General features: G+C 48.2%; 1 protein-coding gene across 3 annotated transcripts in view; it reads left to right on the top strand.

Annotated features, from left to right (window-relative positions):
- Positions 1-24,403, top strand: part of SPOP (speckle type BTB/POZ protein) — a 43,017-nt gene extending 18,614 nt beyond the window's left edge. For all 3 annotated transcript variants that reach the window (XM_066587581.1, XM_066587579.1, XM_066587582.1), the window contains exons 8-11: positions 2,534-2,589; positions 11,434-11,556; positions 20,235-20,377; positions 20,642-24,403. In XM_066587581.1, the coding sequence (XP_066443678.1) occupies positions 2,534-2,589; positions 11,434-11,556; positions 20,235-20,377; positions 20,642-20,786 (467 nt within the window). In that variant the 3' untranslated portion in view covers positions 20,787-24,403. The remainder of the gene's footprint in view (positions 1-2,533; positions 2,590-11,433; positions 11,557-20,234; positions 20,378-20,641) is intronic.
- Positions 24,404-24,711: the final 308 nt, after the last annotated feature.

Raw genomic sequence — 24,711 nt, 5'->3', positions numbered from 1 at the left:
GATACACTTCAGCTGGTATTTCCCTCCATTCATCCTGCAAACGTCTAGCGAGTTCTCTCAAAGAAGATGGACGCTGTTCATATTTTCTGACCTGACATCCCAGTTTATCCCAGAGATGCTCAGTAGGATCAGGTCGGACTCTGAGCAGCCGGTCCAATCATGGAGCATCCATATCCTCAAACCAACATAAAACAGCGTTGCATTTGTGACAAGGCGCGTTGTCTTGTTGGAAGTATGGCCGACCATTCCCAGAGTATTACCACATTGTCAGCAGCACATTATTATCTAGGATGTCAGGGTACGCCTCTGTGTTCACGGTTCTTGCCACTACAACCAATGACTACAACCAAGTAAGACATCATCAGACCATAATGGAGCCTCCACCATACTTAAGGCAAAAGGCTTTCCCCAGTCTGGTTACATGGCTAAAGACCGCATGGTGACCCTGCAACATATTATCCTCATGTAAGTCAATGAGTTGTGTTACAATGACCAACAATTGCAAAGTATCCATTGAGTCGCCTTGTACCCCGAGCCCGACTCCTTCATGTGGCTGTAGCTTTCAGCTGATGCGCAGCTCTGTATCCTCCCCATGCACTCACTTTCTTTTACAAGTCGTCCGGTTACTTCTGCTCGAAGGAAATTCCCCACTTGTTTTCTTAAATCCCAGTTTGACAAAGTTTGTGAATGACTCAGTGTGTGCTCTGGTGTCGGCCATCGCTGTGGCTGTGGAGTATAGCTGCTGACCCTGAAACGCGTCAACAGTACAACATTATGACTATTGCTTTCCATGGAGAGTTCAACATCCCAGCAAGCACGCACTTATTACATGACTAATAATCCCGGCCTTGACTTTATATTCCGTGAAATAACGGGTTGAGAGATGGTCGCTCTGAGTTCAGTGACCCATAGGTGGTCTGTCTCAGCCCTAACGTCGTTGACTGCACTATTCTGTGCTCCAAAGAAAGAAGAAAAAACAGGAACCTCGTAAAGAGGGATCCCATTTATAATAGAAGTGAGTCGTAACTTTTTGTTTCTGTTCAGGGATTCCGTCACAGCGCGGTTTTCTCCAACTGTCATGCAACCTTCCCGAGGGCAGGCAAACAACTTGTACAAGTAGTCTGTGTGAGCGCTCCCTAGGTGATATGCAGTACCGGGCAAAAATGCTGCAAAGTAAGAATGTTTTTAAAAGCGTTACGTTTATTTTTGTCAGGTAGCAAAATAGAAAGTGAGTGAACAAAAGAGAAATCTAAATCGCAACGATATTTGGTGTGACGCCCTTTACCTTCATAACCACAGCGGTACGTTTAGGTGCACTCGCCCAAAGTCAGGGATTTTGTAGGATTACGGTCAGGTGTAGCATTAACCAATTATACAGGTGATAATGACCGTCATCTTCATATGTAGGTTAAAATACAGTCATTAACTGAAACAGCTGTGTAGGAGGCTTAAAACTGGGGGAGGAACAGCCAAACTCTGCTACAAAGGTGAGGTAATGGAAGACAGTCGTGTCACATGACATATACCATGGCAAGACAGAGCACAGCAACAAAACACAACATGGTTACATCAGCAAGGTCTCTCCCAGACAGATTTCAAAGCAGACTGGAGTTTCAGGATGCGCTGTTCTTTTGAGGAAGCACAAAGAGACGGGCAACGTTGAGGCCAGGAGACACAATGTGGGCCGCAGTGCAGCCGATGAGACAGATTGCGCCGATTAACACTTCTATTTTTGAAAGTATTCTTACTAGAGATGAGCGAATATACTCGTTTCGAGTAATTACTCAATCGAGCACCGCAATTTTTGAGTACTTCCGTACTCGGATGAAAAGATTCGGGGGGAGGCGTGGCGGAACGGGAGGTAGCAGCGGGGAATAGGGGGAGCCCTCTCTTTCTCCCTCTCCCCCCACTCCCCACTGCAACCCCCCACTCACCCCCGGCGCCCCCCGAATCTTTTCGCTCGAGTACGGAAGTACTCGAAAATCGCGGTGCTCGGGCGAAAAAGGGGCGTGGCCGAGTAGGTTCGCTCATCTCTAATTCTTACTCTACAGCATTTTTTGCACAGTGCAGTACATAATATTTTTTATTTCGGCCCGGGTCCTTTAAATCTCCAGATGATGCCGACCACCGATGTGACTTTCACTCCATAAACTTTTATTCGTATGATGCAGGCAGCAAAACTCATAAAAAGCGTCGTAATCCTGAAGTGGGTGTGGATGAGAGAGATAGTAGCCAGCTATCTGATTATGGCTGCCGCTTCCAAATGAGAGAACCAATAATTCAGCTGCCTTGGACCGCCGCCACTGAATCTCCTCAGTCTGGCTTCACACGGGCAACTAATAAGAATCATCAATTTGGCTTCGGGCAAAGCATCAGCCTTCTGTTTTCTTAATATAGATATACACAGACATGCTTGGCCAAGTAGAACTGCACCTATGTTAATTAGCTTAGTCAGTGCATTGAATGTGTAATGGATGATGATGATCAGCGGAGGAGCGTCTTATATATACGTTTTTTTTCTTCTTCCCTGTAGCTCGGTCTCCTGTATTCAGCGCTATGTTTGAGCACGAGATGGAAGAGAGTAAGAAGGTACTGTATTGTCTTTTTTTTTAAGATTTGGTCCTGTTAATTGTTCCCCTCTTTCGCTGACACTGTCGGCCGCGTTCCAGAAGCTTGTCCAGTTAAATTGTTGTTACCGATCTTTGCTGACGCTATAGGCGGTGTCCTCATCGCTATTTATCAAGACCACAGAAAAGTCTGCCCAAAGTATACATCCTTTAAAGTGGAAGAAGCACTGAAATTTTTTTATAGTGTCTCCCCCCCCCCCCCCTTCCCCCTTAAGGTCAGTCTTTTCGGAAGTGGAAAAAATTAAAGGGGTTGTCTGGGTATCTGACAATACTGCCCCTCTAGCTCCAACTGTTGAGTAACAAAAGGAGCAGTACTTACCTGTCCTCTGTCGCTGCAAACCAGAGCTGTAGCCTTATAGTAGTCCCGGTATTTGTTGTTGCCGATGATGTCATCGGAATCCACCTGACCACTGCAGTCAATCGGAGGCTGCAGCATCGCTGTTCTGAACTCCAAGTATCATGGCCCCCAAGATGTGAGCGTTGATGTCCGGAGAATGGGTGATTAGAATGCAGCTTCTGTAGTGTTCAGATGACTTCCGATGACATCATCAGCAACAAACACCGGGACCACAGCGTGACTGCAGCGCTGGATCCTTGCAGCTCAGGAGGGGTAAGTACGTCTCTTTTTTTGTTGTTTTTAACACAGTTGGGACTAGAGAGTCAATGTTGACCAGTAAGCAGTCAACCAACCCCTTTAGAGGGAACCCGTCAGGCGCTTTCTGAGAGCAGCGTGAAGTAGCGTCGGACTCGATGCCAGCGGTCTGTTACTTATGGTTCAGTGTTCTGTAATATCCAAGCAACCGCTCCCTGCATAGGATAAGCCTGGTTTCCGCAGAGATCGATGCGATGTATTTATGAGATGCCGCTTGCCGTGATTAACATTTTTCACAGTATGCAATGTAATAGCCAGAAAAATGTCAATAACAGTGGGTGACTGGAGCGAGGGGCGCCGCAGGAATATGCCGAACCGCTGTCTCGTTGGGCATTGCGGGAGCCAGACCTGTCCTGCGCCGGGAGCGAATGCTTGAGTATGTAAGGGCAGCAAAACCGCAGATCGTCGCCCCGTAAGTGACAGATCGCCGGAACGGCGTGTCTGTCACTACTGTGAGGGGAGCATCCAGTACCCGACGGGTTCCCTTTAAGCCTACTGTTTACACCGGCTCGCAGTACCGGTTTTCATCACTGCTTTAAGTTAACCCCATAGATCCCGCTGTAACACCGTCATTTTTGACCAGTTTTTTTTTTCTTTGCTTTTATGGGATATCTCCCAGAAATTGATTTTTATTAACTGGTAGCTTAAGAGTTCTCTGAAGGGGGCGGTAGAGGTGCCAAGGAGCCTCATGGATAAGAATGGTCCTCGATCTGGAGCATGTGGCACATCCATGCATTATATAGGAGGTCATCGGTTTTATTGGACACTGTCGTATTACTTTATTTTAAAGGCTGAGGACACCCCTTATAGGGCGGGGCTTTTTTCACTTGAAATGCCTGTATTTTGGGCTAATAATCAGCATTTTTAAGATTCGGTTTAACCCTTTAGTGACGAGCCTATTTTTTTGCTTTAAGGACCATTGTAGATGCGCCATAACTTCTTGACGTAGCCATATGGGGGCTTGTTTTTGGGGGCACGTTGTATTTTTAATGGAACTACTTTGGGGTACATAATGTGTTTTGTATAACTTTTATTGCATTTTTTGGGAGTAGAGATGGAAAAAAAAAAACCCTCAGAGACTCTGCCATTGTTTTGGTGGTTTATTTTACAGTGTTCATCATTCAGCACGATTACTGCGATTTTGGGTTTATATAGAGTTTTCAATTTTTTATTTTTTATTTTTTACTATTTTTGCACAATAAAAACACGTTTTTAAAGAAGAGCATTTGACTCTCTATCGCCGCATTCTGAGACCCGGAACCTTTTTTATTTTTTTAGCAACGGAGCTCTGAGAGGATCTGTTTATTACAGGAAGAGTTGTAGTTCTTATTGATACCAGTTTGAGGTCCATGTGACTTTTCGATTGCTTTTTATTGCGTTTTTTGGGAGGCGACCAAAAGAAAAAAAACAACTGTCACTTTTTTTTTTTTGTTTTAAATCATTTTTACGGTTTTCATCATGCAAAATAAAAAATATGTATTTTCATTGTCTGGCCGTTCTGAAGGCGGTGATATCTGTGTGTTGCTTTTTATAATTTCTTCATTGTATTTTATCCATTTATAAAGGGTTTTTGTGGGAAAAGAATGTGTGTATTTTTGAAACTGGATTTTTTTTTTTCTCTTTAAATTACACTTTATTGAGCTTTTTCTGACACTGCTTTTTAGTCCCTGAAGGGACTTCAAGATGTCATTGTTCGATCGCTAGGATAGTACATTGGATTACTTATGTAGTGCATTCTGCTAAGCCTTTGACAGCGGCCTAATAGACTCTGCAAGAGACGGGGCCTAATAGGCTGAGTTACATGGAGACCCTCGAGCCTATTGATACCTTGCAATTACACTGCAGTGTGCTGATGGGCGAAAGAAGGATCCCCCTGCCATCCGCTTACATGCTGCAGTCGCTACTGATTGTGGCATACAAGGGGTTAAACTGCCAGGATCTGAGGTTTCTCTGCATCTGGTGGTTAGAGCAGGAGCCTGGCTGTCGGTAGTTCGCTAAGCCACCTCCTTAAAAAGATGCATGTGCACATTAAAAGCCCACAAGAGAGGTCAGTAAACAGGCATATTAGCCGTCTTTAGGTTGTTAATTAAAACGTTTGCAGCGTTTGTCTTCTGCGGTTTCTACATATCACTGTATATAGACACTGCAGTCTGCGTCTCCATAGGAGATTCATCATTGTGCTGGTCTGACGGCTTGGTTTTTAGCCTTTAATCTGTTTTCTCCTACATGTTCCTATAAGCTAATTAATGATCACAACAGATATAAACCTTTTGAAGTCCCAGATTAGCTGATAAGACCATGCAGTAGAGGAGAGAACAGAGGAAAGTGAGTTGTCAGCCCACCCTTACTGACAGATGATCTAGCGAGATTAGGCTGGGCTCACACAGGACGCAATTGTTCCTAATCCCGGGATTAGTCAGCAAAGTGGATGAGAATTTGCAAAAATCTCGTCCCCACACTGCGGCCAATCCGTGCGGAAACGGACATGTGGTACAGAAAACATGGCCGCAGCGGAAATGCAGGTGGAGAAGTCGCTTCAAAACCCGCCGCTAAAGGCCACGGGTTTTGAAGCTGCGCTTATCCTGCGGAAATCTTGTGGGGTCTTTTTTTGTTGTGGTCATTCCGTGGGACTTCCAACCTGTGTGAACCCAGCCTTGGGGTACTTTTACATGGCAGCCAGCAGGGGGCTGAGCGAGAGGTCCCTCAGTAGTCGCTGGTCGTTCTGTGTCAGATCCCTGAAGCGAAGTTCATCTATGAACGGCTGCCTGTCCACAGTGAATGGAGGCGGGTGCCTAGAAGAGATCTCCGGCACGCTCCACCTCCATTCTCTGATCGCTCCCATGTGAAGTCCGTCCCGTCTAACGCCACCCTTAGACTGCAGTGTGTATATACAGGGATATGTAGAAGCTGCAACGTTTGGAGTCAAACCTCATTGCAAAAAGGATAATCAACCCAAAATACATGTATTTAAGTAAAAAAAAAGTCCTCCACCCCTCTTTCCAAAAAAAGGAGTCCGTAGCCTTTAATGATTTCTCATCTGTCTCTTCACACTTCTAATAACCGATTGCTAATATCTATGGTGGATTTTTCCGAAGAGGATTGGTTGTCCGCACCATCTTGCAGCATCGCCCTCTTCCCGGTATATCTTTGTTATGGGCGCTGCTGGCAGTGCTGTGTACAGCAGCTGTTAAAGGGGTGGTACCGGAATTTAAAGTTCCACAGGTTAGCTTGGTGATCGTTGGGATCTCACTGCTGAGACACCCCCCCCCCCCCACCAATCTCAAGAACAAGGGGTTCCGTTTGCCTTGCCCTCCTCACTGCGGGTTACTGCACCCCTCGCAGTGAGGAGCTGCACTGGTTGCACCATGGGACAGCTGAGATACCTGAGTGGCATCTGCCCCATTGAAATGAATGGAGCGCTGACCATGCATGTGCGATGCGTTCAGGGTGACATTACTGCGTGGGGGGGGGGGGGGAGCGACTCCCCGCAGTGACAAGAGAACGAAACGCAGGAGTCCTATTTCGAAATTGGCGGGGATCTCAGCGGTGATACCCCACCGATCAGCAAGTTGTTCTGGTACAACCCCTTTAAATGGCGCCTCTATTCTGCTGCTGCCCCCCCCCCCCCATTGCTTTATTATTTACCCTCCGTGATAAAATTTATGTTGACCATTAAGGCATTAACCCTTTCCAATCCTGTGTCGTCCGTCATCCAAGATTAAGATTATCCTACATGGCTCTGACTTTGGACGAGGTCAGGCACATGGTTCTAACAGTACGCAGGACAGCGCTCCGACGTCAGGGCTACGCAGGGAAATCTTGGTGTCAGACGAGGGCCGACACTGGATTGGAAGCTGTTAATTTTCAAAAAGTTGCTAATAAAGTCATCATTATGGGTCTTTGTTATGAGTAATTCCAAGGAATCCCCAACGAGCTTTCTCCCCCAAAATAAGAGGTGGGGAGTGTGCTTGCGGCAGGGAAAGGGGATTGGATTGGAAAGGGTTAAATCAGGAAATTACTGCTAATAGGCCTTCGGGCTCGTTCACATCAGCGTTAACCGATTTCATGTTTTTTTAAATGAATCGTATAGCAGAACAGTGGAAAAACGGACCCAAATGTAGACCGCAGTACCCGTCACTCATTGATTATAATGTTTAAAAAAAAATTGAAGGGTGTTTTTGGGGCGCCTTTCTTTTTTCGCTTAAGTTTGTGCTGTTTTTTTTGGGTTTTTTCTGTTAGGGAACGTTCACACATTGCTGATTTTTGGTGCAGATTTTGGCGCATTCTTTTTTATGCTGATCCGCAGCAGATTTCACCATTCCTCCTGCGGATCTGCACCAACATCTGCGGATTGTGACCCAGTGTTTGGTGGGAAAATTGATGCGGTTGTCGGTGCGAATGTTCCGCTGCGGAAAATGTGCGTCAATCCTGCTATGTGTGAACGTACCGCTAGGAAGGGAAACGGAACTGGGCTGAGCTCTAAAGAAAACCGCATTGAAATCCTTGGGAAGGAAGACAAAATGTTTTCCTCCGTTTTGTTCGCCACTGATGGAGCGGCAGAAGACGAGCGCCGATGTGAGCGAGCCCTTAGACACGGTCTAGGAGAGGAACGTTGTTGTCCAATCCCAGCTCAGCTTCCATTTTACCCCAGCAGTTCAACCCCTTAAGTACAACAAGGGTGTTCTAGTTCTAAAGGACCACACACTTTATAAAGATTTTACCCATTTTGAGGTTTTATGAGCCTTTTTATTTTTAAATTATTTTTCTTCAGCCACTTACATTTTCTTTTTTCCTGTGACTTATAGGGCTGTTTTTGTCTTTTTTCATTGTCCTTTTTTTTTTTTTTTTTGCATTTTTTGTTATTTTTGTTCTACTTCTAATAATTAAGTTGTTTTTTTTTTTATTTTGTAGTTAATTTTTTTCAATTTAGTATATTTGCACTAAAATAAAGTACAACGATGGGTTCCTCCATTTTGTTTTGGACGTTTTGATATATTATTTGTACAGCCTTGGATTACAGGGCGCATATGGGGAAGGTTTTGGTTGGCAGTGTGTCATATAAGACCTCTGGGGGTCATTCACATTGTCCTAGTTAGAGATGAGCGAATCTACTCGTTTCGAGTAATTACTCGATCGAGCACCGCGATTTTTGAGTACTTCAGTACTCGGGTGAAAAGATTCGGGGGGCGGGGGGAGGCGTGGCGGCGCGGGGGGTAGCAGCGCGGAACAGGGGGGAGCCCTCTCTCCCTCTCCCCCCCACTCCCCGCTGCAACCCCCCACTCACCCACGGCGCCCCCCGAATCTTTTCGCCCGAGTACGGAAGTACTCGAAAATCGCGGTACTCGGGCGAAAAAGGGGCGTGGCCGAGTAGGTTCGCTCATCTCTAGTTCTTTTAATTAATTAATTAATTTATTTTTTTACATTTTTCACATTTTCTTCACTGTAGCTGGCGTATCCATAGGACCCCTAGTTACTAGGCAAAACATCCCCCTGTAGTGACAATATTCACTAAGAGAGCTGATCTGGGTTTGCTAAGGACCCTGCAGCTCTGCTGTGACAGGAAGCACCGGACTGTCATGTGATTGCTGATTCGAAAAGTGAAAGTAAAGGAGTCTGTAAAGGAGAAGGCAGAAGCAGTTAAAAACTGCTTCTAACTTCTCCTCCGGGTCCTTGGCTGTGACCAACAGCGGAGGACCAGACCTGCTTCTGCTACGTTGCAGGAGCTTTATTCCTGCACCACATTTTTACTATCGGCCATGATTAAAGCCCAGGACCATATGTCGTAAATTTACTATGCTTGGCCCTTAAGGGGTTAAGAAATGGAAGCGGAGCTCTGATTGGTTGCTTTAGACAACGAAGATCATTTTCCTTTAGACAGTTTTGATAAATGCGTCCCAATTGGGTTTCCCTTATGACTTGTAACATGAGAGCAAGATGGCGGTCGCTCTCCAACGCCAAAGACTGGCTTTTTTGGAATTGCTTTTCCCTTTCCGTTGGAACCGCCTCCTTCGCCAAACTTGCGTTTTGCCACCGTTCTAGCTTCTTCCGGGGCAAAACCTCTGACGCTACAGGAGGCAATTGTAAGAGCTTATTTCTAGTCGCTGGTCGGACGGCGCGGCTCACCATTAAGGCCAGCTTCACACCAGTGTATTCAGGCGCCTGTAATGCAGACGAGTCCCCCGTCCTGATCGCAGGGTCTAGTGACTTTAACTTAGCGCATCGTACATCCCTATGGTGCGTTGGGTTTGGGTCAGTAGACCTACCGTCGGGCCAGGGCACTCGCTCGTAGAGCATAATTGCACTCGTGATACACTTGTGTGATGCTAGTAGGGTTGTCTCTCCGCAGGTTTCATCTGTCATGCAGACCCCCGAGCCACGGCTTGACCCGGACAGTATGGCAGCGGATGGTTGTGCATGTGAACCACTGCTCCATTCACTGCAGTGGGACTGCCAACTCGCCGCTCTCATCCAGTCCCATTAAAGTCAAGGGAGCGATGGGACGCATGCGTGACCACCTTGGATGAAACTGTGGCTGAGGTGTCTGCATGACGCACAATACCCGTCCTCTGTCATGCCAACATCCCAGTCATGGCTTGTCCTATGGCAGCAGGTGCTCACCCTTTAACCCCTTGAGTGGCACACCCGGAAATTTTCCGGGACGAGCTCCACTGCCCATAGCTATATAGCCCGGAAGATTTCCGGGCTATCTATCACTATGGGAGCTGCAGAGCACAATGCCACAAGCTGTCACAGTGTGCTCTGCCTGCACAGACCCACAGAGAACAAAGCAAGGGCTTTGAAAAACCAGCAGAAGATATTGCCGATATGCCGGCAATCTCCTGCTTTGTTTACAGGTTGCCATAGAGACCATCGGCTTGTCAGAAGCAAGCCGATGGTCTCTGTGACAGGGAGAGCTAGTGCTTGGCTGTCAGAGGACAGCTAGGTACCAGCTCTTACAACAGAGATCAGAGAAAACCTCCGATCTCTGCTGTGTTAACCCTTTACATGCTGCAGTCTATGTGACTGCAGCATGTAAAGGGCTGTCAGTGCAGCATGTAAAGGGCTGTCACCATCGGACCCCCGGAATGTGATCAGGGGGTCCTGATGGGTCCCTGTGGAAGTCCCCTAAAGGGACAAAAAAAAGGAAAAAAATTTATAAAAACACTTGTCTCCCTTTACTTTGTAAAAAATCAAAAATATAATCACACATGTGGTATCTGTGTGCGTCGTAATGACCCAGAGAAGGAAGTTTATACATTATTTAACCCCTTAATGACATGGCCCCTTTTTTTCTTTTTTCCCCATTTCTTTTTTTCCTCCCCCCTGTTTAAAAATTCACAACTTGTTCCGCAAAAAACAAGCCCTTATATGGCCATGTCAATGGAAAAATGAAAAAGTTATGGCTCTTGAGACGCAACTGCAAAATTAGTTGAAATTCAATGATTAGACCATTTTAAAAAACCTGCCCTGGTGGGCACGACAGGGTGGTAGGAAACCCGCCACTCAAGGGGTTAAAGGGAGTATGATTATACCCACCGAACGACCGCCGGCGCTGAGACACTTGTTCACACGTACTTTTGTTAACATCTTCACTGCAGAGCAAATAAAGTTGAATTCCAGATGTAAATTATGCTGCAAGTGCTTTGGCCCCGACCCTGGCCCGCGTGGGCAGCCCCGGCCCTGTGCGTTGTCTGTCGGCACTCGTTGATACAAATTGCACTACCAAGTGCTGGCACTCATTTGGTGGGCATAATTGCTGACCGACTACCTTTGAGCTATTGTACCATGTTATCAGCCACCTGGTGAGAGTCAGACTGTAGTGTTCTTCATTGTGACGAGGAGCCCCAACATGTCGGCGCCCTTGTAACTGATGGCAGCGGCTCCTGGTATGAGGTTTAGCGCTCCTTTATTAGGGGATTAGCAGTGTAAATGTAGCCGGCAGTCACCCGGTATATACGGCCAGCCTGACAGCTGTGCGCTGCCTGCCCGCTGTAATTCATGCCGGCCAAGTACTGTAGCTTTTGCAATTTCAGTCCATTCCGTTGATCTAGTGTATTTTTGCGTCTCCACTTGGACTGATGACGCCGCGAGGGGTGAGCGATGATCCTATAAGACGGCGGGCCGGGATATTTACCGTGTGTTTTTCAAACCTAGAATCGTGTTGAGATTAAAGATGTGGAACCAGATGTCTTCAAGGAAATGATGTGTTTTATATACACCGGGAAGGCATCCAACCTTGACAAGATGGCTGATGATCTCCTGGCGGCTGCAGACAAGGTACTATTATCACCGGCACTAGATTCATTAATGAAGAGTAATTATCAGGACGGAGGGGCTTAACGGGCAAGCATTAATGGACCGTCGTGGTAAGGCTGTGTTCAGACGGGCAAGTGCGTGAAAAACGGACAGTCGGTCCGAGTGAAAAAAATCACTTGTGGATTAACCCCTTCAAAGGAATGGGCTCCTTTTTCTGTGTGAGTTCTGTCCATCTCAGATAGAACTCACATGTGTGAATACAGCCTACAGCAGATCGCCACCTAAAGAGGAACCACCGGGTGCTGCTGTGCCTTGGGGGTTAGAGGGCAGGGAAGGGAGAGAACACCTGGATGCTGCTGTGCCTTGGGGGTTAGAGGGCAGGGAAGGGAGAGAACACCTGGAAACTGCTGTGCCTTGGGGGTTAGGGGGCAGGGAAGTGAGAGAACACCTGGATGCTGCTGTGCCTTGGGGGTTAGGGGGCAGGGAAGTGAGAGAACACCTGGAGGCTGCTGTGCCTTGGGGGTTAGGGGGCAGGGAAGTGAGAGAACACCTGGACACTGCTGTGCCTTGGGGGTTAGGGGGCAGGGAAGTGAGAGAACACCTGGATACTGCTGTGCCTTGGAGCAAGGAGAGCACCTCCTGGATGTTGCAGTGCATTGGAGGAGTGAGAGCAGTCCATGAATGGTGCTGGGCATTGGATGGGGGAGGAGTGAGGGCAGTCCCTGGATGGTGCTGGGCATTGGATGGGGGAGGAGTGAGAGCAGTCCCTGGATGGTGCTGGGCATTGGATGGGGGAGGGGTGAGAGCAGAGTTTGGATGCTGCTGTGTATTGGAGGGGGGAGGAGTGAGAGCAGTCCCTGGATGGTGCAGTGTATTGGAGGGGGGAGGAGTGAGAGCAGTCCCTGGATGGTGCAGTGTATTGGAGGGGGGAGGAGTGAGAGCAGTCCCTGGATGGTGCAGTGTATTGGAGGGGGGAGGAGTGAGAGCAGTCCCTGGATGGTGCTGTACATTGGACAGGGGAGGAGTGAGAGCAGCCCCTGGATGGTGCAGTGCATTGGAGGGGGGAGGAGTGAGAGCAGTCCCTGGATGGTGCAGTGTATTGGAGGGGGGAGGAGTGAGAGCAGTCCCTGGATGGTGCAGTGTATTGGAGGGGGGAGGAGTGAGAGCAGTCCCTGGATGGTGCTGTACATTGGAGAGGGGAGGAGTGAGAGCAGTCCCTGGATGGTGCTGTACATTGGAGAGGGGAGGAGTGAGAGCAGTCCCTGGATGGTGCAGTGTATTGGAGGGGGGAGGAGTGAGAGCAGTCCCTGGATGGTGCAGTGTATTGGAGGGGGGAGGAGTGAGAGCAGTCCCTGGATGGTGCTGTACATTGGAGAGGGGAGGAGTGAGAGCAGTCCCTGGATGGTGCAGTGTATTGGAGGGGGGAGGAGTGAGAGCAGTCCCTGGATGGTGCTGTACATTGGACGGGAGAGGAGTGAGAGCAGTCCCTGGATGGTGCAGTGTATTGGAGGGGGGAGGAGTGAGAGCAGTCCCTGGATGGTGCTGTACATTGGACTGGAGAGGAGTGAGAGCAGTCCCTGGATGGTGCAGTGCATTGGGGGGGGGGGGGGGGGAGGAGTGAGAGCAGTCCCTGGATGGTGCTGTACATTGGAGAGGGGAGGAGTGAGAGCAGTCCCTGGATGGTGCAGTGTATTGGAGGGGGGAGGAATGAGAGCAGTCTCTGGATGGTGCTGTACATTGGAGAGGGGAGGAGTGAGAGCAGTCCCTGGATGGTGCAGTGTATTGGAGGGGGGAGGAGTGAGAGCAGTCCCTGGATGGTGCTGTACATTGGACGGGAGAGGAGTGAGAGCAGTCCCTGGATGGTGCAGTGTATTGGAGGGGGGAGGAGTGAGAGCAGTCCCTGGATGGTGCTGTACATTGGACTGGAGAGGAGTGAGAGCAGTCCCTGGATGGTGCAGTGGATTGGGGGGGGGGGGAGGAGTGAGAGCAGTCCCTGGATGGTGCAGTGCATTGGACGGGAGAGGAGTGAGAGCAGTCCCTGGATGGTGCAATGTATTGGAGGGGGGAGGAGTGAGAGCAGTCCCTGGATGGTGCTGTACATTGGAGAGGGGAGGAGTGAGAGCAGTCCCTGGATGGTGCTGTACATTGGAGAGGGGAGGAGTGAGAGCAGTCCCTGGATGGTGCAGTGTATTGGAGGGGGGAGGAGTGAGAGCAGTCCCTGGATGGTGCAGTGTATTGGAGGGGGGAGGAGTGAGAGCAGTCCCTGGATGGTACTGTACATTGGACGGGAGAGGAGTGAGAGCAGTCCCTGGATGGTGCAGTGTATTGGAGGGGGGAGGAGTGACAGCAGTCCCTGGATGGTGCTGTACATTGGACTGGAGAGGAGTGAGAGCAGTCCCTGGATGGTGCAGTGCATTGGGGGGGGGGGGGGAGGAGTGAGAGCAGTCCCTGGATGGTGCAGTGCATCGGGGGGGGGGGGGGGAGGAGGAGGAGTGAGAGCAGTCCCTGGATGGTGCTGTACATTGGACAGGGGAGGAATGAGAGCAGTCCCTGGATGGTGCTGTACATTGGACAGGGGAGGAATGAGAGCAGTCCCTGGATGGTGCTGTACATTGGACAGGGGAGGAATGAGAGCAGTCTCTGGATGGTGCTGTACATTGGAGAGGGGAGGAGTGAGAGCAGTCCCTGGATGGTGCAGTGTATTGGAGGGGGGAGGAGTGAGAGCAGTCCCTGGATGGTGCTGTACATTGGACGGGAGAGGAGTGAGAGCAGTCCCTGGATGGTGCAGTGTATTGGAGGGGGGAGGAGTGAGAGCAGTCCCTGGATGGTGCTGTACATTGGACTGGAGAGGAGTGAGAGCAGTCCCTGGATGGTGCAGTGCATTGGGGGGGGGGGGGGGGGAGTGAGAGCAGTCCCTGGATGGTGCAGTGCATTGGACGGGAGAGGAGTGAGAGCAGTCCCTGGATGGTGCAGTGCATCGGGGGGGGGGGGGGGGGGAGGAGTGAGAGCAGTCCCTGGATGGTGCAGTGCATCGGACGGGAGAGGAGTGAGAGCAGTCCCTGGATGGTGCTGTACATTGGACAGGGGAGGAGTGAGAGCAGTCCCTGGATGGTGCTGTACATTGGACAGGGGAGGAGTGAGAGCAGTCTCTGGATGGTGCTGTACATTGGAGAGGGAGGGAGGGAGGGGGGGGAGGGAGAGCACCGTCCGGTTGGTACTGTGCATTGGAGGGGGGAGTGAGAGCACCCCCAGGATGGTGCTGTGCATTGGACGGGAGGGAGGAGTCAGTGCAGCTCCTGGATGGTGTTGTGTGTAAGGGTAGAGGGGCAGCTCTGTGGGAGGGAGGTGAGCACACACTTGGAAGAGCTCCTTACATGCATGGAAACTCACCATCCCAAAGATGGTACTATGCATGGTGGTGGGGAGAATGTTGTGGTACTGCTTGTCTGACACCATGTATGGGGAAGGGGCACCTTCTGACTGGCATTATGAATGGGTATCTGGGCGTGTTGTGACTTCCTCTGCGTAATGCCATGCTTTTGGGCAGTGTGTGTGGCTTCCCTCTAGCTGATACAATATGTCTGGAAGGGGATGTGCTTCCCCCCCCCTCCCCTGACTGGTGACATGGTGCATGGGTAGTGGGAGTTGCCATGGCTTCTCCTAGCTGGCGTCTTACATGGATTAATGTGAGTCACTCTGGGTGACACCATGCGTGGTGAAGAGTCATGGCTTCTTCTTGCTAGTGCCATGCATGAGAGAAGAGGGACATGTCCTGGATGGCGCTGTGCATGGGGAAAGGAGGATCATATCACCCCCAGGATGGTGCAGTGCTTGAGCTATATATGGCATCCAGGATGGCGCCATGCATTGGGGGAGGGAATCAAGGCATCCATGTAAACAGTTGAATCAGAGGCGTTGCTTGATCAGCCAATGAGATCGGGTGTTGGGAGTCTAACACGCATCTAACATTGATGGCCAATGCAAGGGTTTAGGCATCGATATCCCAGGCCCCCTATGTACACCTGCTGGTGATCTGGTTTGGCAGCCATTGCCGGATATGTCCTGTGATGCCATTCGTTACTTGTAGTGTATGTCCCTTTAACAAGCAGCGCCCCCCATAGTGTACAATATCGGACCGCATGTCGGATCAGCGTCAGGATTGTCTCTGCTTTACTGGTTTTTACTGGTTGATCGTTCCAATCAAATGGTTAACTCCCGGCCAGGATACACATGAATCCTCGGGGCCCGTGACAATCCCAGCCATAATCACAAATCTTCGCTGCTTCAGCCACAAGTTGAAGTACAAGGTTTTTTTTTCTCTCATCTTGTGAATCATCTCCTTGTAAACATTTTATAAGTACAGCAGAAGAAACGTTCTTCATCCTCTCCCTGCTCGTAATCCTCCACAATCTCGCCAGTCAGGAATAACAGACAGCCGGGCCCGCTCCTCCGCCAGCCTCTGGGGTATAGCCGCTGATATCTGACACTGCGTTATTGTTTGATTTGCTACATAGACCTCTCGTTTATGGAGTCTCTGAAAGAGAAGATGAAGGAGCCGAGCTGATTACAGCGGGCTCTCTACTTCCTTACCCATAATGCATTGGGAAAGAAGTATAAAAACTAGGGGAAAAATGGCGCTGTTGCCCAACGTTACGAGTAAGACTGCTCCACTATTCTTTTGCAACAGTTTTTAGTAGATTACCCCCTATCCCGGCCATCCATGTTTGGCCATCAAGGCAACCTCAGTCAATAAGTGACATTCTACTATATGGACATCACAGGGGGTGGTCTCCAAACGTCCCTCTGTGGACAGCCGCTAACAATGGCTCAGGCTGTGACTGTCCATGGACGCCCATTCGCTTACTTAAAGAGGTACTCCCATCTCGGCTTTTCGTAGCCAAGATGGGAAACCAATGCCGTGGCTACTGGCCACATCGCCGGAGTTTATGAAGAGAGCCGAGCGCCAAGCACAGCGGTACTTCTGTAGCACTCATTGAAGTGAATGGACCCTGCGGAACTAGCGTAGCTCCCATTCACATCGGTGAGAGCTACGGAAAGAGCACTGCACTAGGCAATTGGCCCTTTCCAACAGGTTGGAACAGAGCTTCTGGGGTTTCCCATCCTGGCCATGAAAAGACCAGATGGGAATAACCCTTTAAGGGGGATGGCCAGGACTTAAAAATTCCGGCAGTTTTTTTTTTTTTTTCCATTTTTTTTTTTTTTTAAGGCTCCAAACCTATCTACAGGTTGCATGTGGCAATGCACCTCAGCTGCATTCACTTCAATGAAGCTAAGCTGCAATAGACCAGACAACCCTTTATCCAACCACACCACAGATTGATAGACAATCTGCAGTGGCAGCCCTGGAAGCTTCCAAAAGACCCCCGGCTGCTATGACAACCAAACGACACCCACTATTCCATTGGGGCATTTAAATGCCCCAGTCAGAAATGACAGTTGCATCTGAAGGGTTAACAACCATGATCAGCGTGAGTGCTGATGGGCTTCCCATCCATACAAGCCCCAAATGACATAACTGTGCATCCTGGAGTGTTAAGGGGTTAATGAGACCCTCTGGCCCCAGGGACGAACTTTGTCCTAAGATCAGCGGAGTAACATTACCTGCCACTTGCAGTTTGAGTCCTTCTGCCACAGATTCACATGTTGGAAGACCAAAGAGATGCCCAGAAACTGCCAGAGCAACGCATGCAGAAAGAGCGGGTAATACACCCCCCAAATCTTGTCCTGGAGGGTCACTTTAACCAACAGTCGAATGTTTTAAACGCCACCCTGCAATAGGGGACACAACCCTGGATGAGGCGTGGCGCTGGTATTGGAAGAGAGCAGTCATTAAGCAGACCCTCTGGTCCTAGGGACCACATTTGTCCCAGAAGCAGGGGCGTAACCAACAGTTGAATATTTTAAGCCCCTCCCCTGTTCCGCCACCGAACAGCCAGAAACGTCCCCTTTTAAAGCATATTGGCATAAACCACACCCCTCTTCCCGTCCAAGTATGTGTTAATCTGAATGGCCGCTCTATTTTCTGGCCATTGCAAGGTAAAGGTCTGTCTGGCTGCGGCTTGTTTGCCGCGTGTCATTGGAGTCGGGCCGGCTCCCGAAGGGCTTTGTTTTGCGCTAATACATCCCCTTTCATTGTAATAGCAGAGACGTGGTCAGCGACTATCAAAAGCCGCCAACTGTCACACCATGTCAGCATCTAACATCGATGCTTCATAGCAGACAGGCGGAAGTAACGCGCCACCAGATAGCGGCATTTATACCTCACTTAGCGAGTCGCTGATTGATCCGGGAGCACAGGGTAATAAAGCGAGCGGCTTTGATGCCACAGCCTTATAAATAAGAGGAAGGATCGTAAAGGGGGAGATATTTCCGCTGCCGACGGGTTTAGCGGCCGTGTCAATAATGCAACAAAGTTGTAGTAATTACACCTCTTTGAGGAGAAGACTTCCAGCCGTCTTTAGAAAGCCACAGGGACGCGGCGTAAACGCTCTAAAGTAGTTATATACGAAGAGACAGCGGGGAAATTGAAAGAGACAAACATTTTTCTTCTGCTCGTCAGCTGAGAACGTGCGGAGCAGCGGGGAGAGGAACGAAGGCGGCGGCTTCTGCTATCCTTTACTACTACAGCAGGCGGGACAGAACTTAAAGGGGGGTGCAGGTTTATGTAGACTTTTCTAATGTCCGTTGCTATTCAAGATCTGTGCGAGTAGAAGCATTCTTACTTGTAGAGAAGTCCAAAGTTGGGCGCTGATTAATAACTTCATGCAGGGGATTTCAGGAAAAGGGAGCTCTGATTCTTATAGGCTTTATAATTACAAGTTCAAATTCCGGCTGCCTGCAACCACCACTAGGGGGCACTTACTGCAGACTGTTACACAGTTATACTTATCCCACAGGTCCCTGTCATCAGCTCCAGATCTCCCCTGTGACGTACGGTTTACCTGCTGCGGTAGCCTGTATACGGGACGTCACAGGCTGCTGCAGCCAATCCCAGCGCTCGTTCTGTGAACTGTACATCACAGGGAAGACCTATAGCTGTGGCAGGAGAGGTGAGTATTAGCTGTTTTATTATGTTTGGGCATGGGGCAGATAGTTAAAACATTTCTTTTAACTCTGATGGCCCCTTTGAATGCCATTAGAATGCTGTATAAAGTAAGCATCTACGCTCCCCCTAGTGGTGGTCACGGGAATTCCGAATTTTGTTATTTTAAAGGGAACCTATCAGCAGTTTGGAACTTGTTAAACCAATGGCAGCTGGAGAACAAAACCTTTGTGATCGATTTATTTATTTATTTATTTATTTTTTTGCTGCACCTCATAACTTGTAAAACTGAATTTCAGTAATTCCCTTATTGTGTGTTAATCCAACCTGAAAGCTCCAGTGGGCGGCCCGGACAATCTCTGCTGCCTGTAGTGCGTGCCAGATCCCTGTCATTCTCTCGGAGTCACATGGATGACATTGACTACATGGTTCACTCCGAGTCTCCTGTAAGCATATAGACAGATAGTGTGGCCCTACTATGGGAAGGACCAGCTGGCTCCTCAGCACATGCATCAGTCTGTGGTCGCACGGCGCATTCTCGAGATTTGGAAGGATGCATGGATGACCTAGGAGACAACATTATAGAGAGTGGCCAAGATGGAAGCGCAGCTGCGACGGTCCAAGCCCGCCCCCTGGACTCTTCAGGCTGGATTAACATACAGTGCAGGCATTATGATGCTCAGTTTTTTTACAAGGTTTGAGGCCATTAGTCACTGTGACCAAAAAATGCTCTCTAGTTTTTTGTTCTTTAGCTGCCATTGGTTTCATCTGCTTCAATGTGATGACTGATTCCTTTTTAAATTAACTTTTCAACAAAATTGTACTTATGTGATATCTAGCAAAAGTGCAAGTTACTTTATTTACTTAAAACAATGTTTTTGTGCAGAAAAAAGCCTCCTAAACTTCTGGCCACTAGGGGTCTCTCTTCCTTACAATTTGCTGTCCGCTGCCAGCTGTCATGTAAAATCTATCTCTAGCAGAAGAGGCGCCAGTACAGATTACAGGAAGTGGGGGAGGGGGTCTTTGCTTGCTGCTTTCTCATGCTGTCCATAGAAGTCTATGTGAGTGAGGAGCAGAGATTTGCTGAAGGGATACAGAAAGACACTCATAGAGACACAGCTGTACCTAATAAGTGTTTTATCTTACTCTAATGCTGCATTCACATCTACACTGCTCAGTACTGTTGTATAATGTCCTCCATGTTGCTGTTACATATGAGGGTGTGCTACAGAGAGATGGAGAGAATATATATCCTTCCTATGTGTGCACTGTATGGGAGACCTCATAGCAGCTAGTCTACACCCACCAGCTCAGGGAAAACTGTGAATTGGAGATGCAGCCTGCAAAGGGAAAAATGGTGATAAATGCAGGATACAAGTTATATAATAGCCAGAAATAGTGTTATTTCTCATGTACACTAACACATGGCGGCTTATTCTGAAAAGTTAGGTACGCTTTAACGGAATATCTATACAGGAGATTTGGAGCTGTGTATCAGACAAGCAGAGCTCCGACTGCTCTAAAAGCCTATTGGGAGATTAGTGGGCACAGATTTTGGATCTGACCTCTATTCTTAGAGGTGGATACTGCTTGCCATACTGCAAGGTTCTAAGGCAATTCTGACTTTTCGCCACAGTACGCTCTGGAACGTCTGAAGGTGATGTGCGAGGAAGCTCTCTGCAGCAACCTGTCCGTGGAGAACGCCGCTGAGATTCTGATTTTGGCCGACCTCCATAGTGCAGACCAGCTGAAGACTCAGGCGGTGGACTTTATCAACTAGTAAGTGATTTATATTTTTCCCTTTTTCAGTATGAAGTAGTTGTCCACGGGTGTAATTACCTGCAGACTTGGCAAACATTTACTTAACATTTGACACATCATGATAACTCGATTTTTCAACATTGTAGTTGAGTTATCACAATGCGCCAAATGATTGCCACATCCGCAATACGAAAATTTCTCCCATTTTGAATGGATCTGCATTACCTTCCGCTCTATCATAGGCCATCGATCTCACGGATTTCTCCTTCTCTTCTCCCACAGCCACGCATCCGATGTCATGGAGACGTCGGGATGGAAGTCAATGGTGGTCTCCCATCCACACCTGGTGGCAGAAGCATACCGTTCCTTGGCTTCGGCGCAGTGCCCCTTCCTGGGTCCTCCTCGCAAGCGCCTGAAGCAATCGTAAAGTACAAAGCTCTTGTACAGATAATCCACTGTCGATCTGGAGCCGCTCTCTCCTCTTCCTCATCGCATGAGAGACACTGGTGTAGGGAGGGGGTGAGAGAGGAGGTTTCTATCTTTACCTCCCCGACATTGTGTGTGTTGCCACCCTACTCTCCTTTGCCACGTGGCCAGACTGAGCCTTCTGTCTCCCGTATCCTGTGAGGAGCAGGGAGCATAAATAGACTTGCCCTCCCTGCGGGTGTGTGTCCCTGCTGGAACTTTACCTTAATTTATAGGGCCGGAGAGAAGTTTCCGATCTCCACGGAGGACTTTTGGATTTCGGACATTCAAGGGCTGAGACTGAGCGCTTTCCACAGCTGCCCTCCAACCGTTTTTCCCGGACAGCGTGGGGGGCTAAACTTGTGTTTATATTCTCTGGGATGCATTTTAATTTCTCTTTATTTTGCGTTCCTTTGTTTTGCTCCCCTATTCGCCTTTTTTTTTTTTTAACCCCTTAATTTTACTTCTGATCCCTTTTCTCCATACCATTAGAGCATCTCCTCCACTATCCACTTGCATCTTCCAGCCTCAGTATCGCTGACCGGTTCAGTCTGTGGTGATGTTGCTGGATACAGCCGCCTCTTCGAGGTCCTCATTTCATCAACTCTTGTACTCTCACCGTTTCTCACATGTTATTAAACATGAATATTAATTTTTTTTGGACGGGTCCTACAACTTCATTTAGAAATATTAGAACTCGAGCGGATAGGTAATATATATGCAGTTTTTGTCCAATGATTGCTAAGATGAATTTTTGGTTTTGACCAGATACCTCAGGCCTTTACGAGAGAGTGTCTGGCATTGAGATGCTGAATCCAGCAGTCAGAACCACAGACTGTGATGTTACCCCGTTTGCTTTGACCTTGTCGTTGCCCCCCCGTACGTGCAGGAGCTTCTACGTTATGTTGCACGGTTCAGCCGCCGACGCTTCGAAGGCAGTAGAGGACTTTTGTTTTCTTTTTTTGGAGACCATAAATAATTCCTATTTTGTATCGCTATCCTTAACGCATTCCATCTTAACGGAGTACTGTTGAATTAAATATGCCCGTCATTAGGCTAATCTTAGCATTGGATGGATGGGGACAGTAAAACGCGTGGGTAGGTCTTCAGAAGTGGTCTGTTCCTTCTCGTGCAAAGAATATATCACGCTCGTTCATTTGCATTCATGCAGCTATGCATACCACGCTGGCTTCTTGGGAGTAGAGCGCTTGCCCTAGATTGCTTACAACTGCAAAACCTTTCCACCTTGACAGGGATTTCGAGATTGAAGATTGCGCTATTCGTTCAACACAGGTGACGGCAGATCTGTTGAAATGTGAAAATCTCTACGAGGGGGTTTTACGCACGTTTCATAATGAAGGACATTTTAATGTCCTAGACGTTGGATTTTAACTAGGAGTAACTACTTTTTAAGAAACCCTTGGCCTGGCATTGCAACATGCAAACAAAAGTTTTGATCACTGGGGTCCGGATGCTGAGAACCTCCACTGTTCGTTGACATGAGGGGGCAGAAGTGCTCAACCTAGTTCTGTGCCCTTCGGCTGTGATTGTGCCTTGTTGGCTCGGCAGCTGAAGACCGATGCATAGAAGTCTTTACTTCCATCTTCAGTTGCTTAGAAGAGTAGAAAGGTCCATATCAAAGCTGAATGATCCTGCTGATCCTTCATTTCGGCGATCAGTAGGGGTTTCAGCACGCAGATCTCCCCTGATCAAAAAAAAAAACAGCTCCACACTTGTTCACAGGTTGTGTGTGGTATTGCAGCTCAACTCTGTTCACACCAGTGTCAATGAGCTGCAATACCCAATACAACCTGTAGACAGATGTTTGTTTTTTTTTCTGGAAAAGCAGCCATGTTTGGTTTTGTGTATGTTGTGCACAGCTTTGACTACTGTGAAGGTTATGCTGGGGTTGACATTTTTTGAAGACCTGCTCACGAAGAGGGTAAGGGGGGGCGCCATACTCCTCTCACAGGATCGCCTGCCGCTCTCGTTCTGCTGGTGCCTTGTTCCCTGCCGGTCTTCATTTTTGTCTGCAGAAAGCCACCATTTATGTCACCAAGGGGCATGTGACTGCTGCAGCCAATCACCGACTCCCTTGGCTTGTGATTTGTTGCAGTTACCGTGTGTTCCTGTGTTTGGACATCATCGCTGTAGTGCCAGAAATGAAAACCAGCAGGGAAGTAAAGAGAGGTGGGGATCCGGTGAGGCGAGTATGGCTTCTTTTATTTATATTTTTGCAGCCTTGTGATCAGTTGTGAAGAAAATGCTTTGCCCCTGGATAAGCCCTTTAATAAGCCTTCATAGTAGTCAGAGCTCCGCACAATATTATTAATATAATTATTTTAAAAAAAAGAAAAACATGGCCGCTTCCAGAAACAAATCCACATCTGTCCAAGGGTTATATCTGGTATTGCAGTGCATCCCCACTTTCAGTGTTGAGCTGCAATACTACACACAACCTGTGAACAGGTGTGGCACTGTTTGTTTTGTTGTTAATTACGCAGCCATGGTGAGCAGCTCTTGGGGGAAGAAAAGGAATTTTTTAAACTATTGATGACCGATTTTCAGGCCAGGTCATCAATGGTGGATCGTTGGCTGATCAGCTGATCGCCTGGCTTGCTGTCAGTGTAGTTGGGGCGGACATCATCATTGGGGTCGGAGCAGGAAGTCTCAGAGGCTGTTTCACTCCGGTTGGGATTAATTTAGAATTCCAACTCCTAATTGAGGTTACTACAGGAAGTCTCAGAAGGGGCTTTCAGTGAGAGTTAAAATGCCTGAGAGACTTCTTGCTCTGACCCCAATGACAATGGCCGGTCAAGCTATACTGACAGCAGGCCAGGTGATTAGCGGATCACTGGGGATTCTGAGCAGCAGATCCCCAGCGATCAACTAATGGTCACCTATCCTGAGGATAAGTCTTTAATAGTATTTGCCCAGAAAACCTTTTTTATAAGGAGTTCAAATATTAACAACTAGTTTACTCTTTTAAACCAAGTTGGTGCATTGAACATCACTAAGTTTGTAACTTTAGCCTACAGCCATGAGGACTTCATGGACTCTCTAAGCACTTGTGATTTCCCCATTTTGTTAACCTGTTTGCTTTGAGTCTATCATCAATTCTAGCTTGCAGTGATGGGGAACATTATAAATGTAATTAGTTCCATATCTACTTTCTGTCTCATGTAGCTCATTGCATTATTAGAAATATCATATTTGTATAGAAGAGCCCTCTGCCAGTCGTGTGGGCGCTTTCTTCTCATGAATCCAGAGCTCACGGTGGTATGCAGCCCTCTTGTCTCAAACCCTCTGATTATTTTCAGGAGTGGCTCGCAGAATACAATACATCCCATCACTCTTGCCCATAGGTCCAGAAACCAAGGCCATAATATAATTCTACCCGTCCCTAACTTACCTTCCACTTTTGCATTCTGGAGTCTTACCCATCAGCTCAACACGATGTACGGAATGGATTCATTACATTGCTTAATGGTTCTGTTAAGTGAAGCTGTGTTCTGTGGATGATATTGGTTTAATTTGCTTTTCAAAGAACATGTTCAAAATATAGGTTTCAATTATGAATTTTGGGTAAAATCTGTTCATGGTCCCCGCGTCAGAGTGTATTGCAGTGAATTATGGCATATGGAGTGTGCGTGGTTGCATCTGGGTTGGAGTGAGGGTGGAGAGGATTAACTTGCAGTGTGCTACGCTCTATAACTCTTATGGAGGCGTCTATCATTAACCCCATAGACACCAGGGGGGGGGGGGTTGTCAAGTTGTAAGATCTCGGGACAACCCCTTCCCCATGTAGTTAAATAACAAATAGCGATACACTCTCCTCTCCCTGTTCCCACTATGTCCCGCGCCGGTGTTTGGTCCTGCTCAGTTTA

This window comes from Eleutherodactylus coqui, chromosome 13 (assembly GCF_035609145.1).
Source record: "Eleutherodactylus coqui strain aEleCoq1 chromosome 13, aEleCoq1.hap1, whole genome shotgun sequence".
Classification (NCBI taxonomy): Eukaryota; Metazoa; Chordata; class Amphibia; order Anura; family Eleutherodactylidae; genus Eleutherodactylus; species Eleutherodactylus coqui.
The sequence above is the reverse complement of the archived record's forward strand: the minus strand, read 5'-3'. Positions and strand labels throughout refer to the sequence as shown.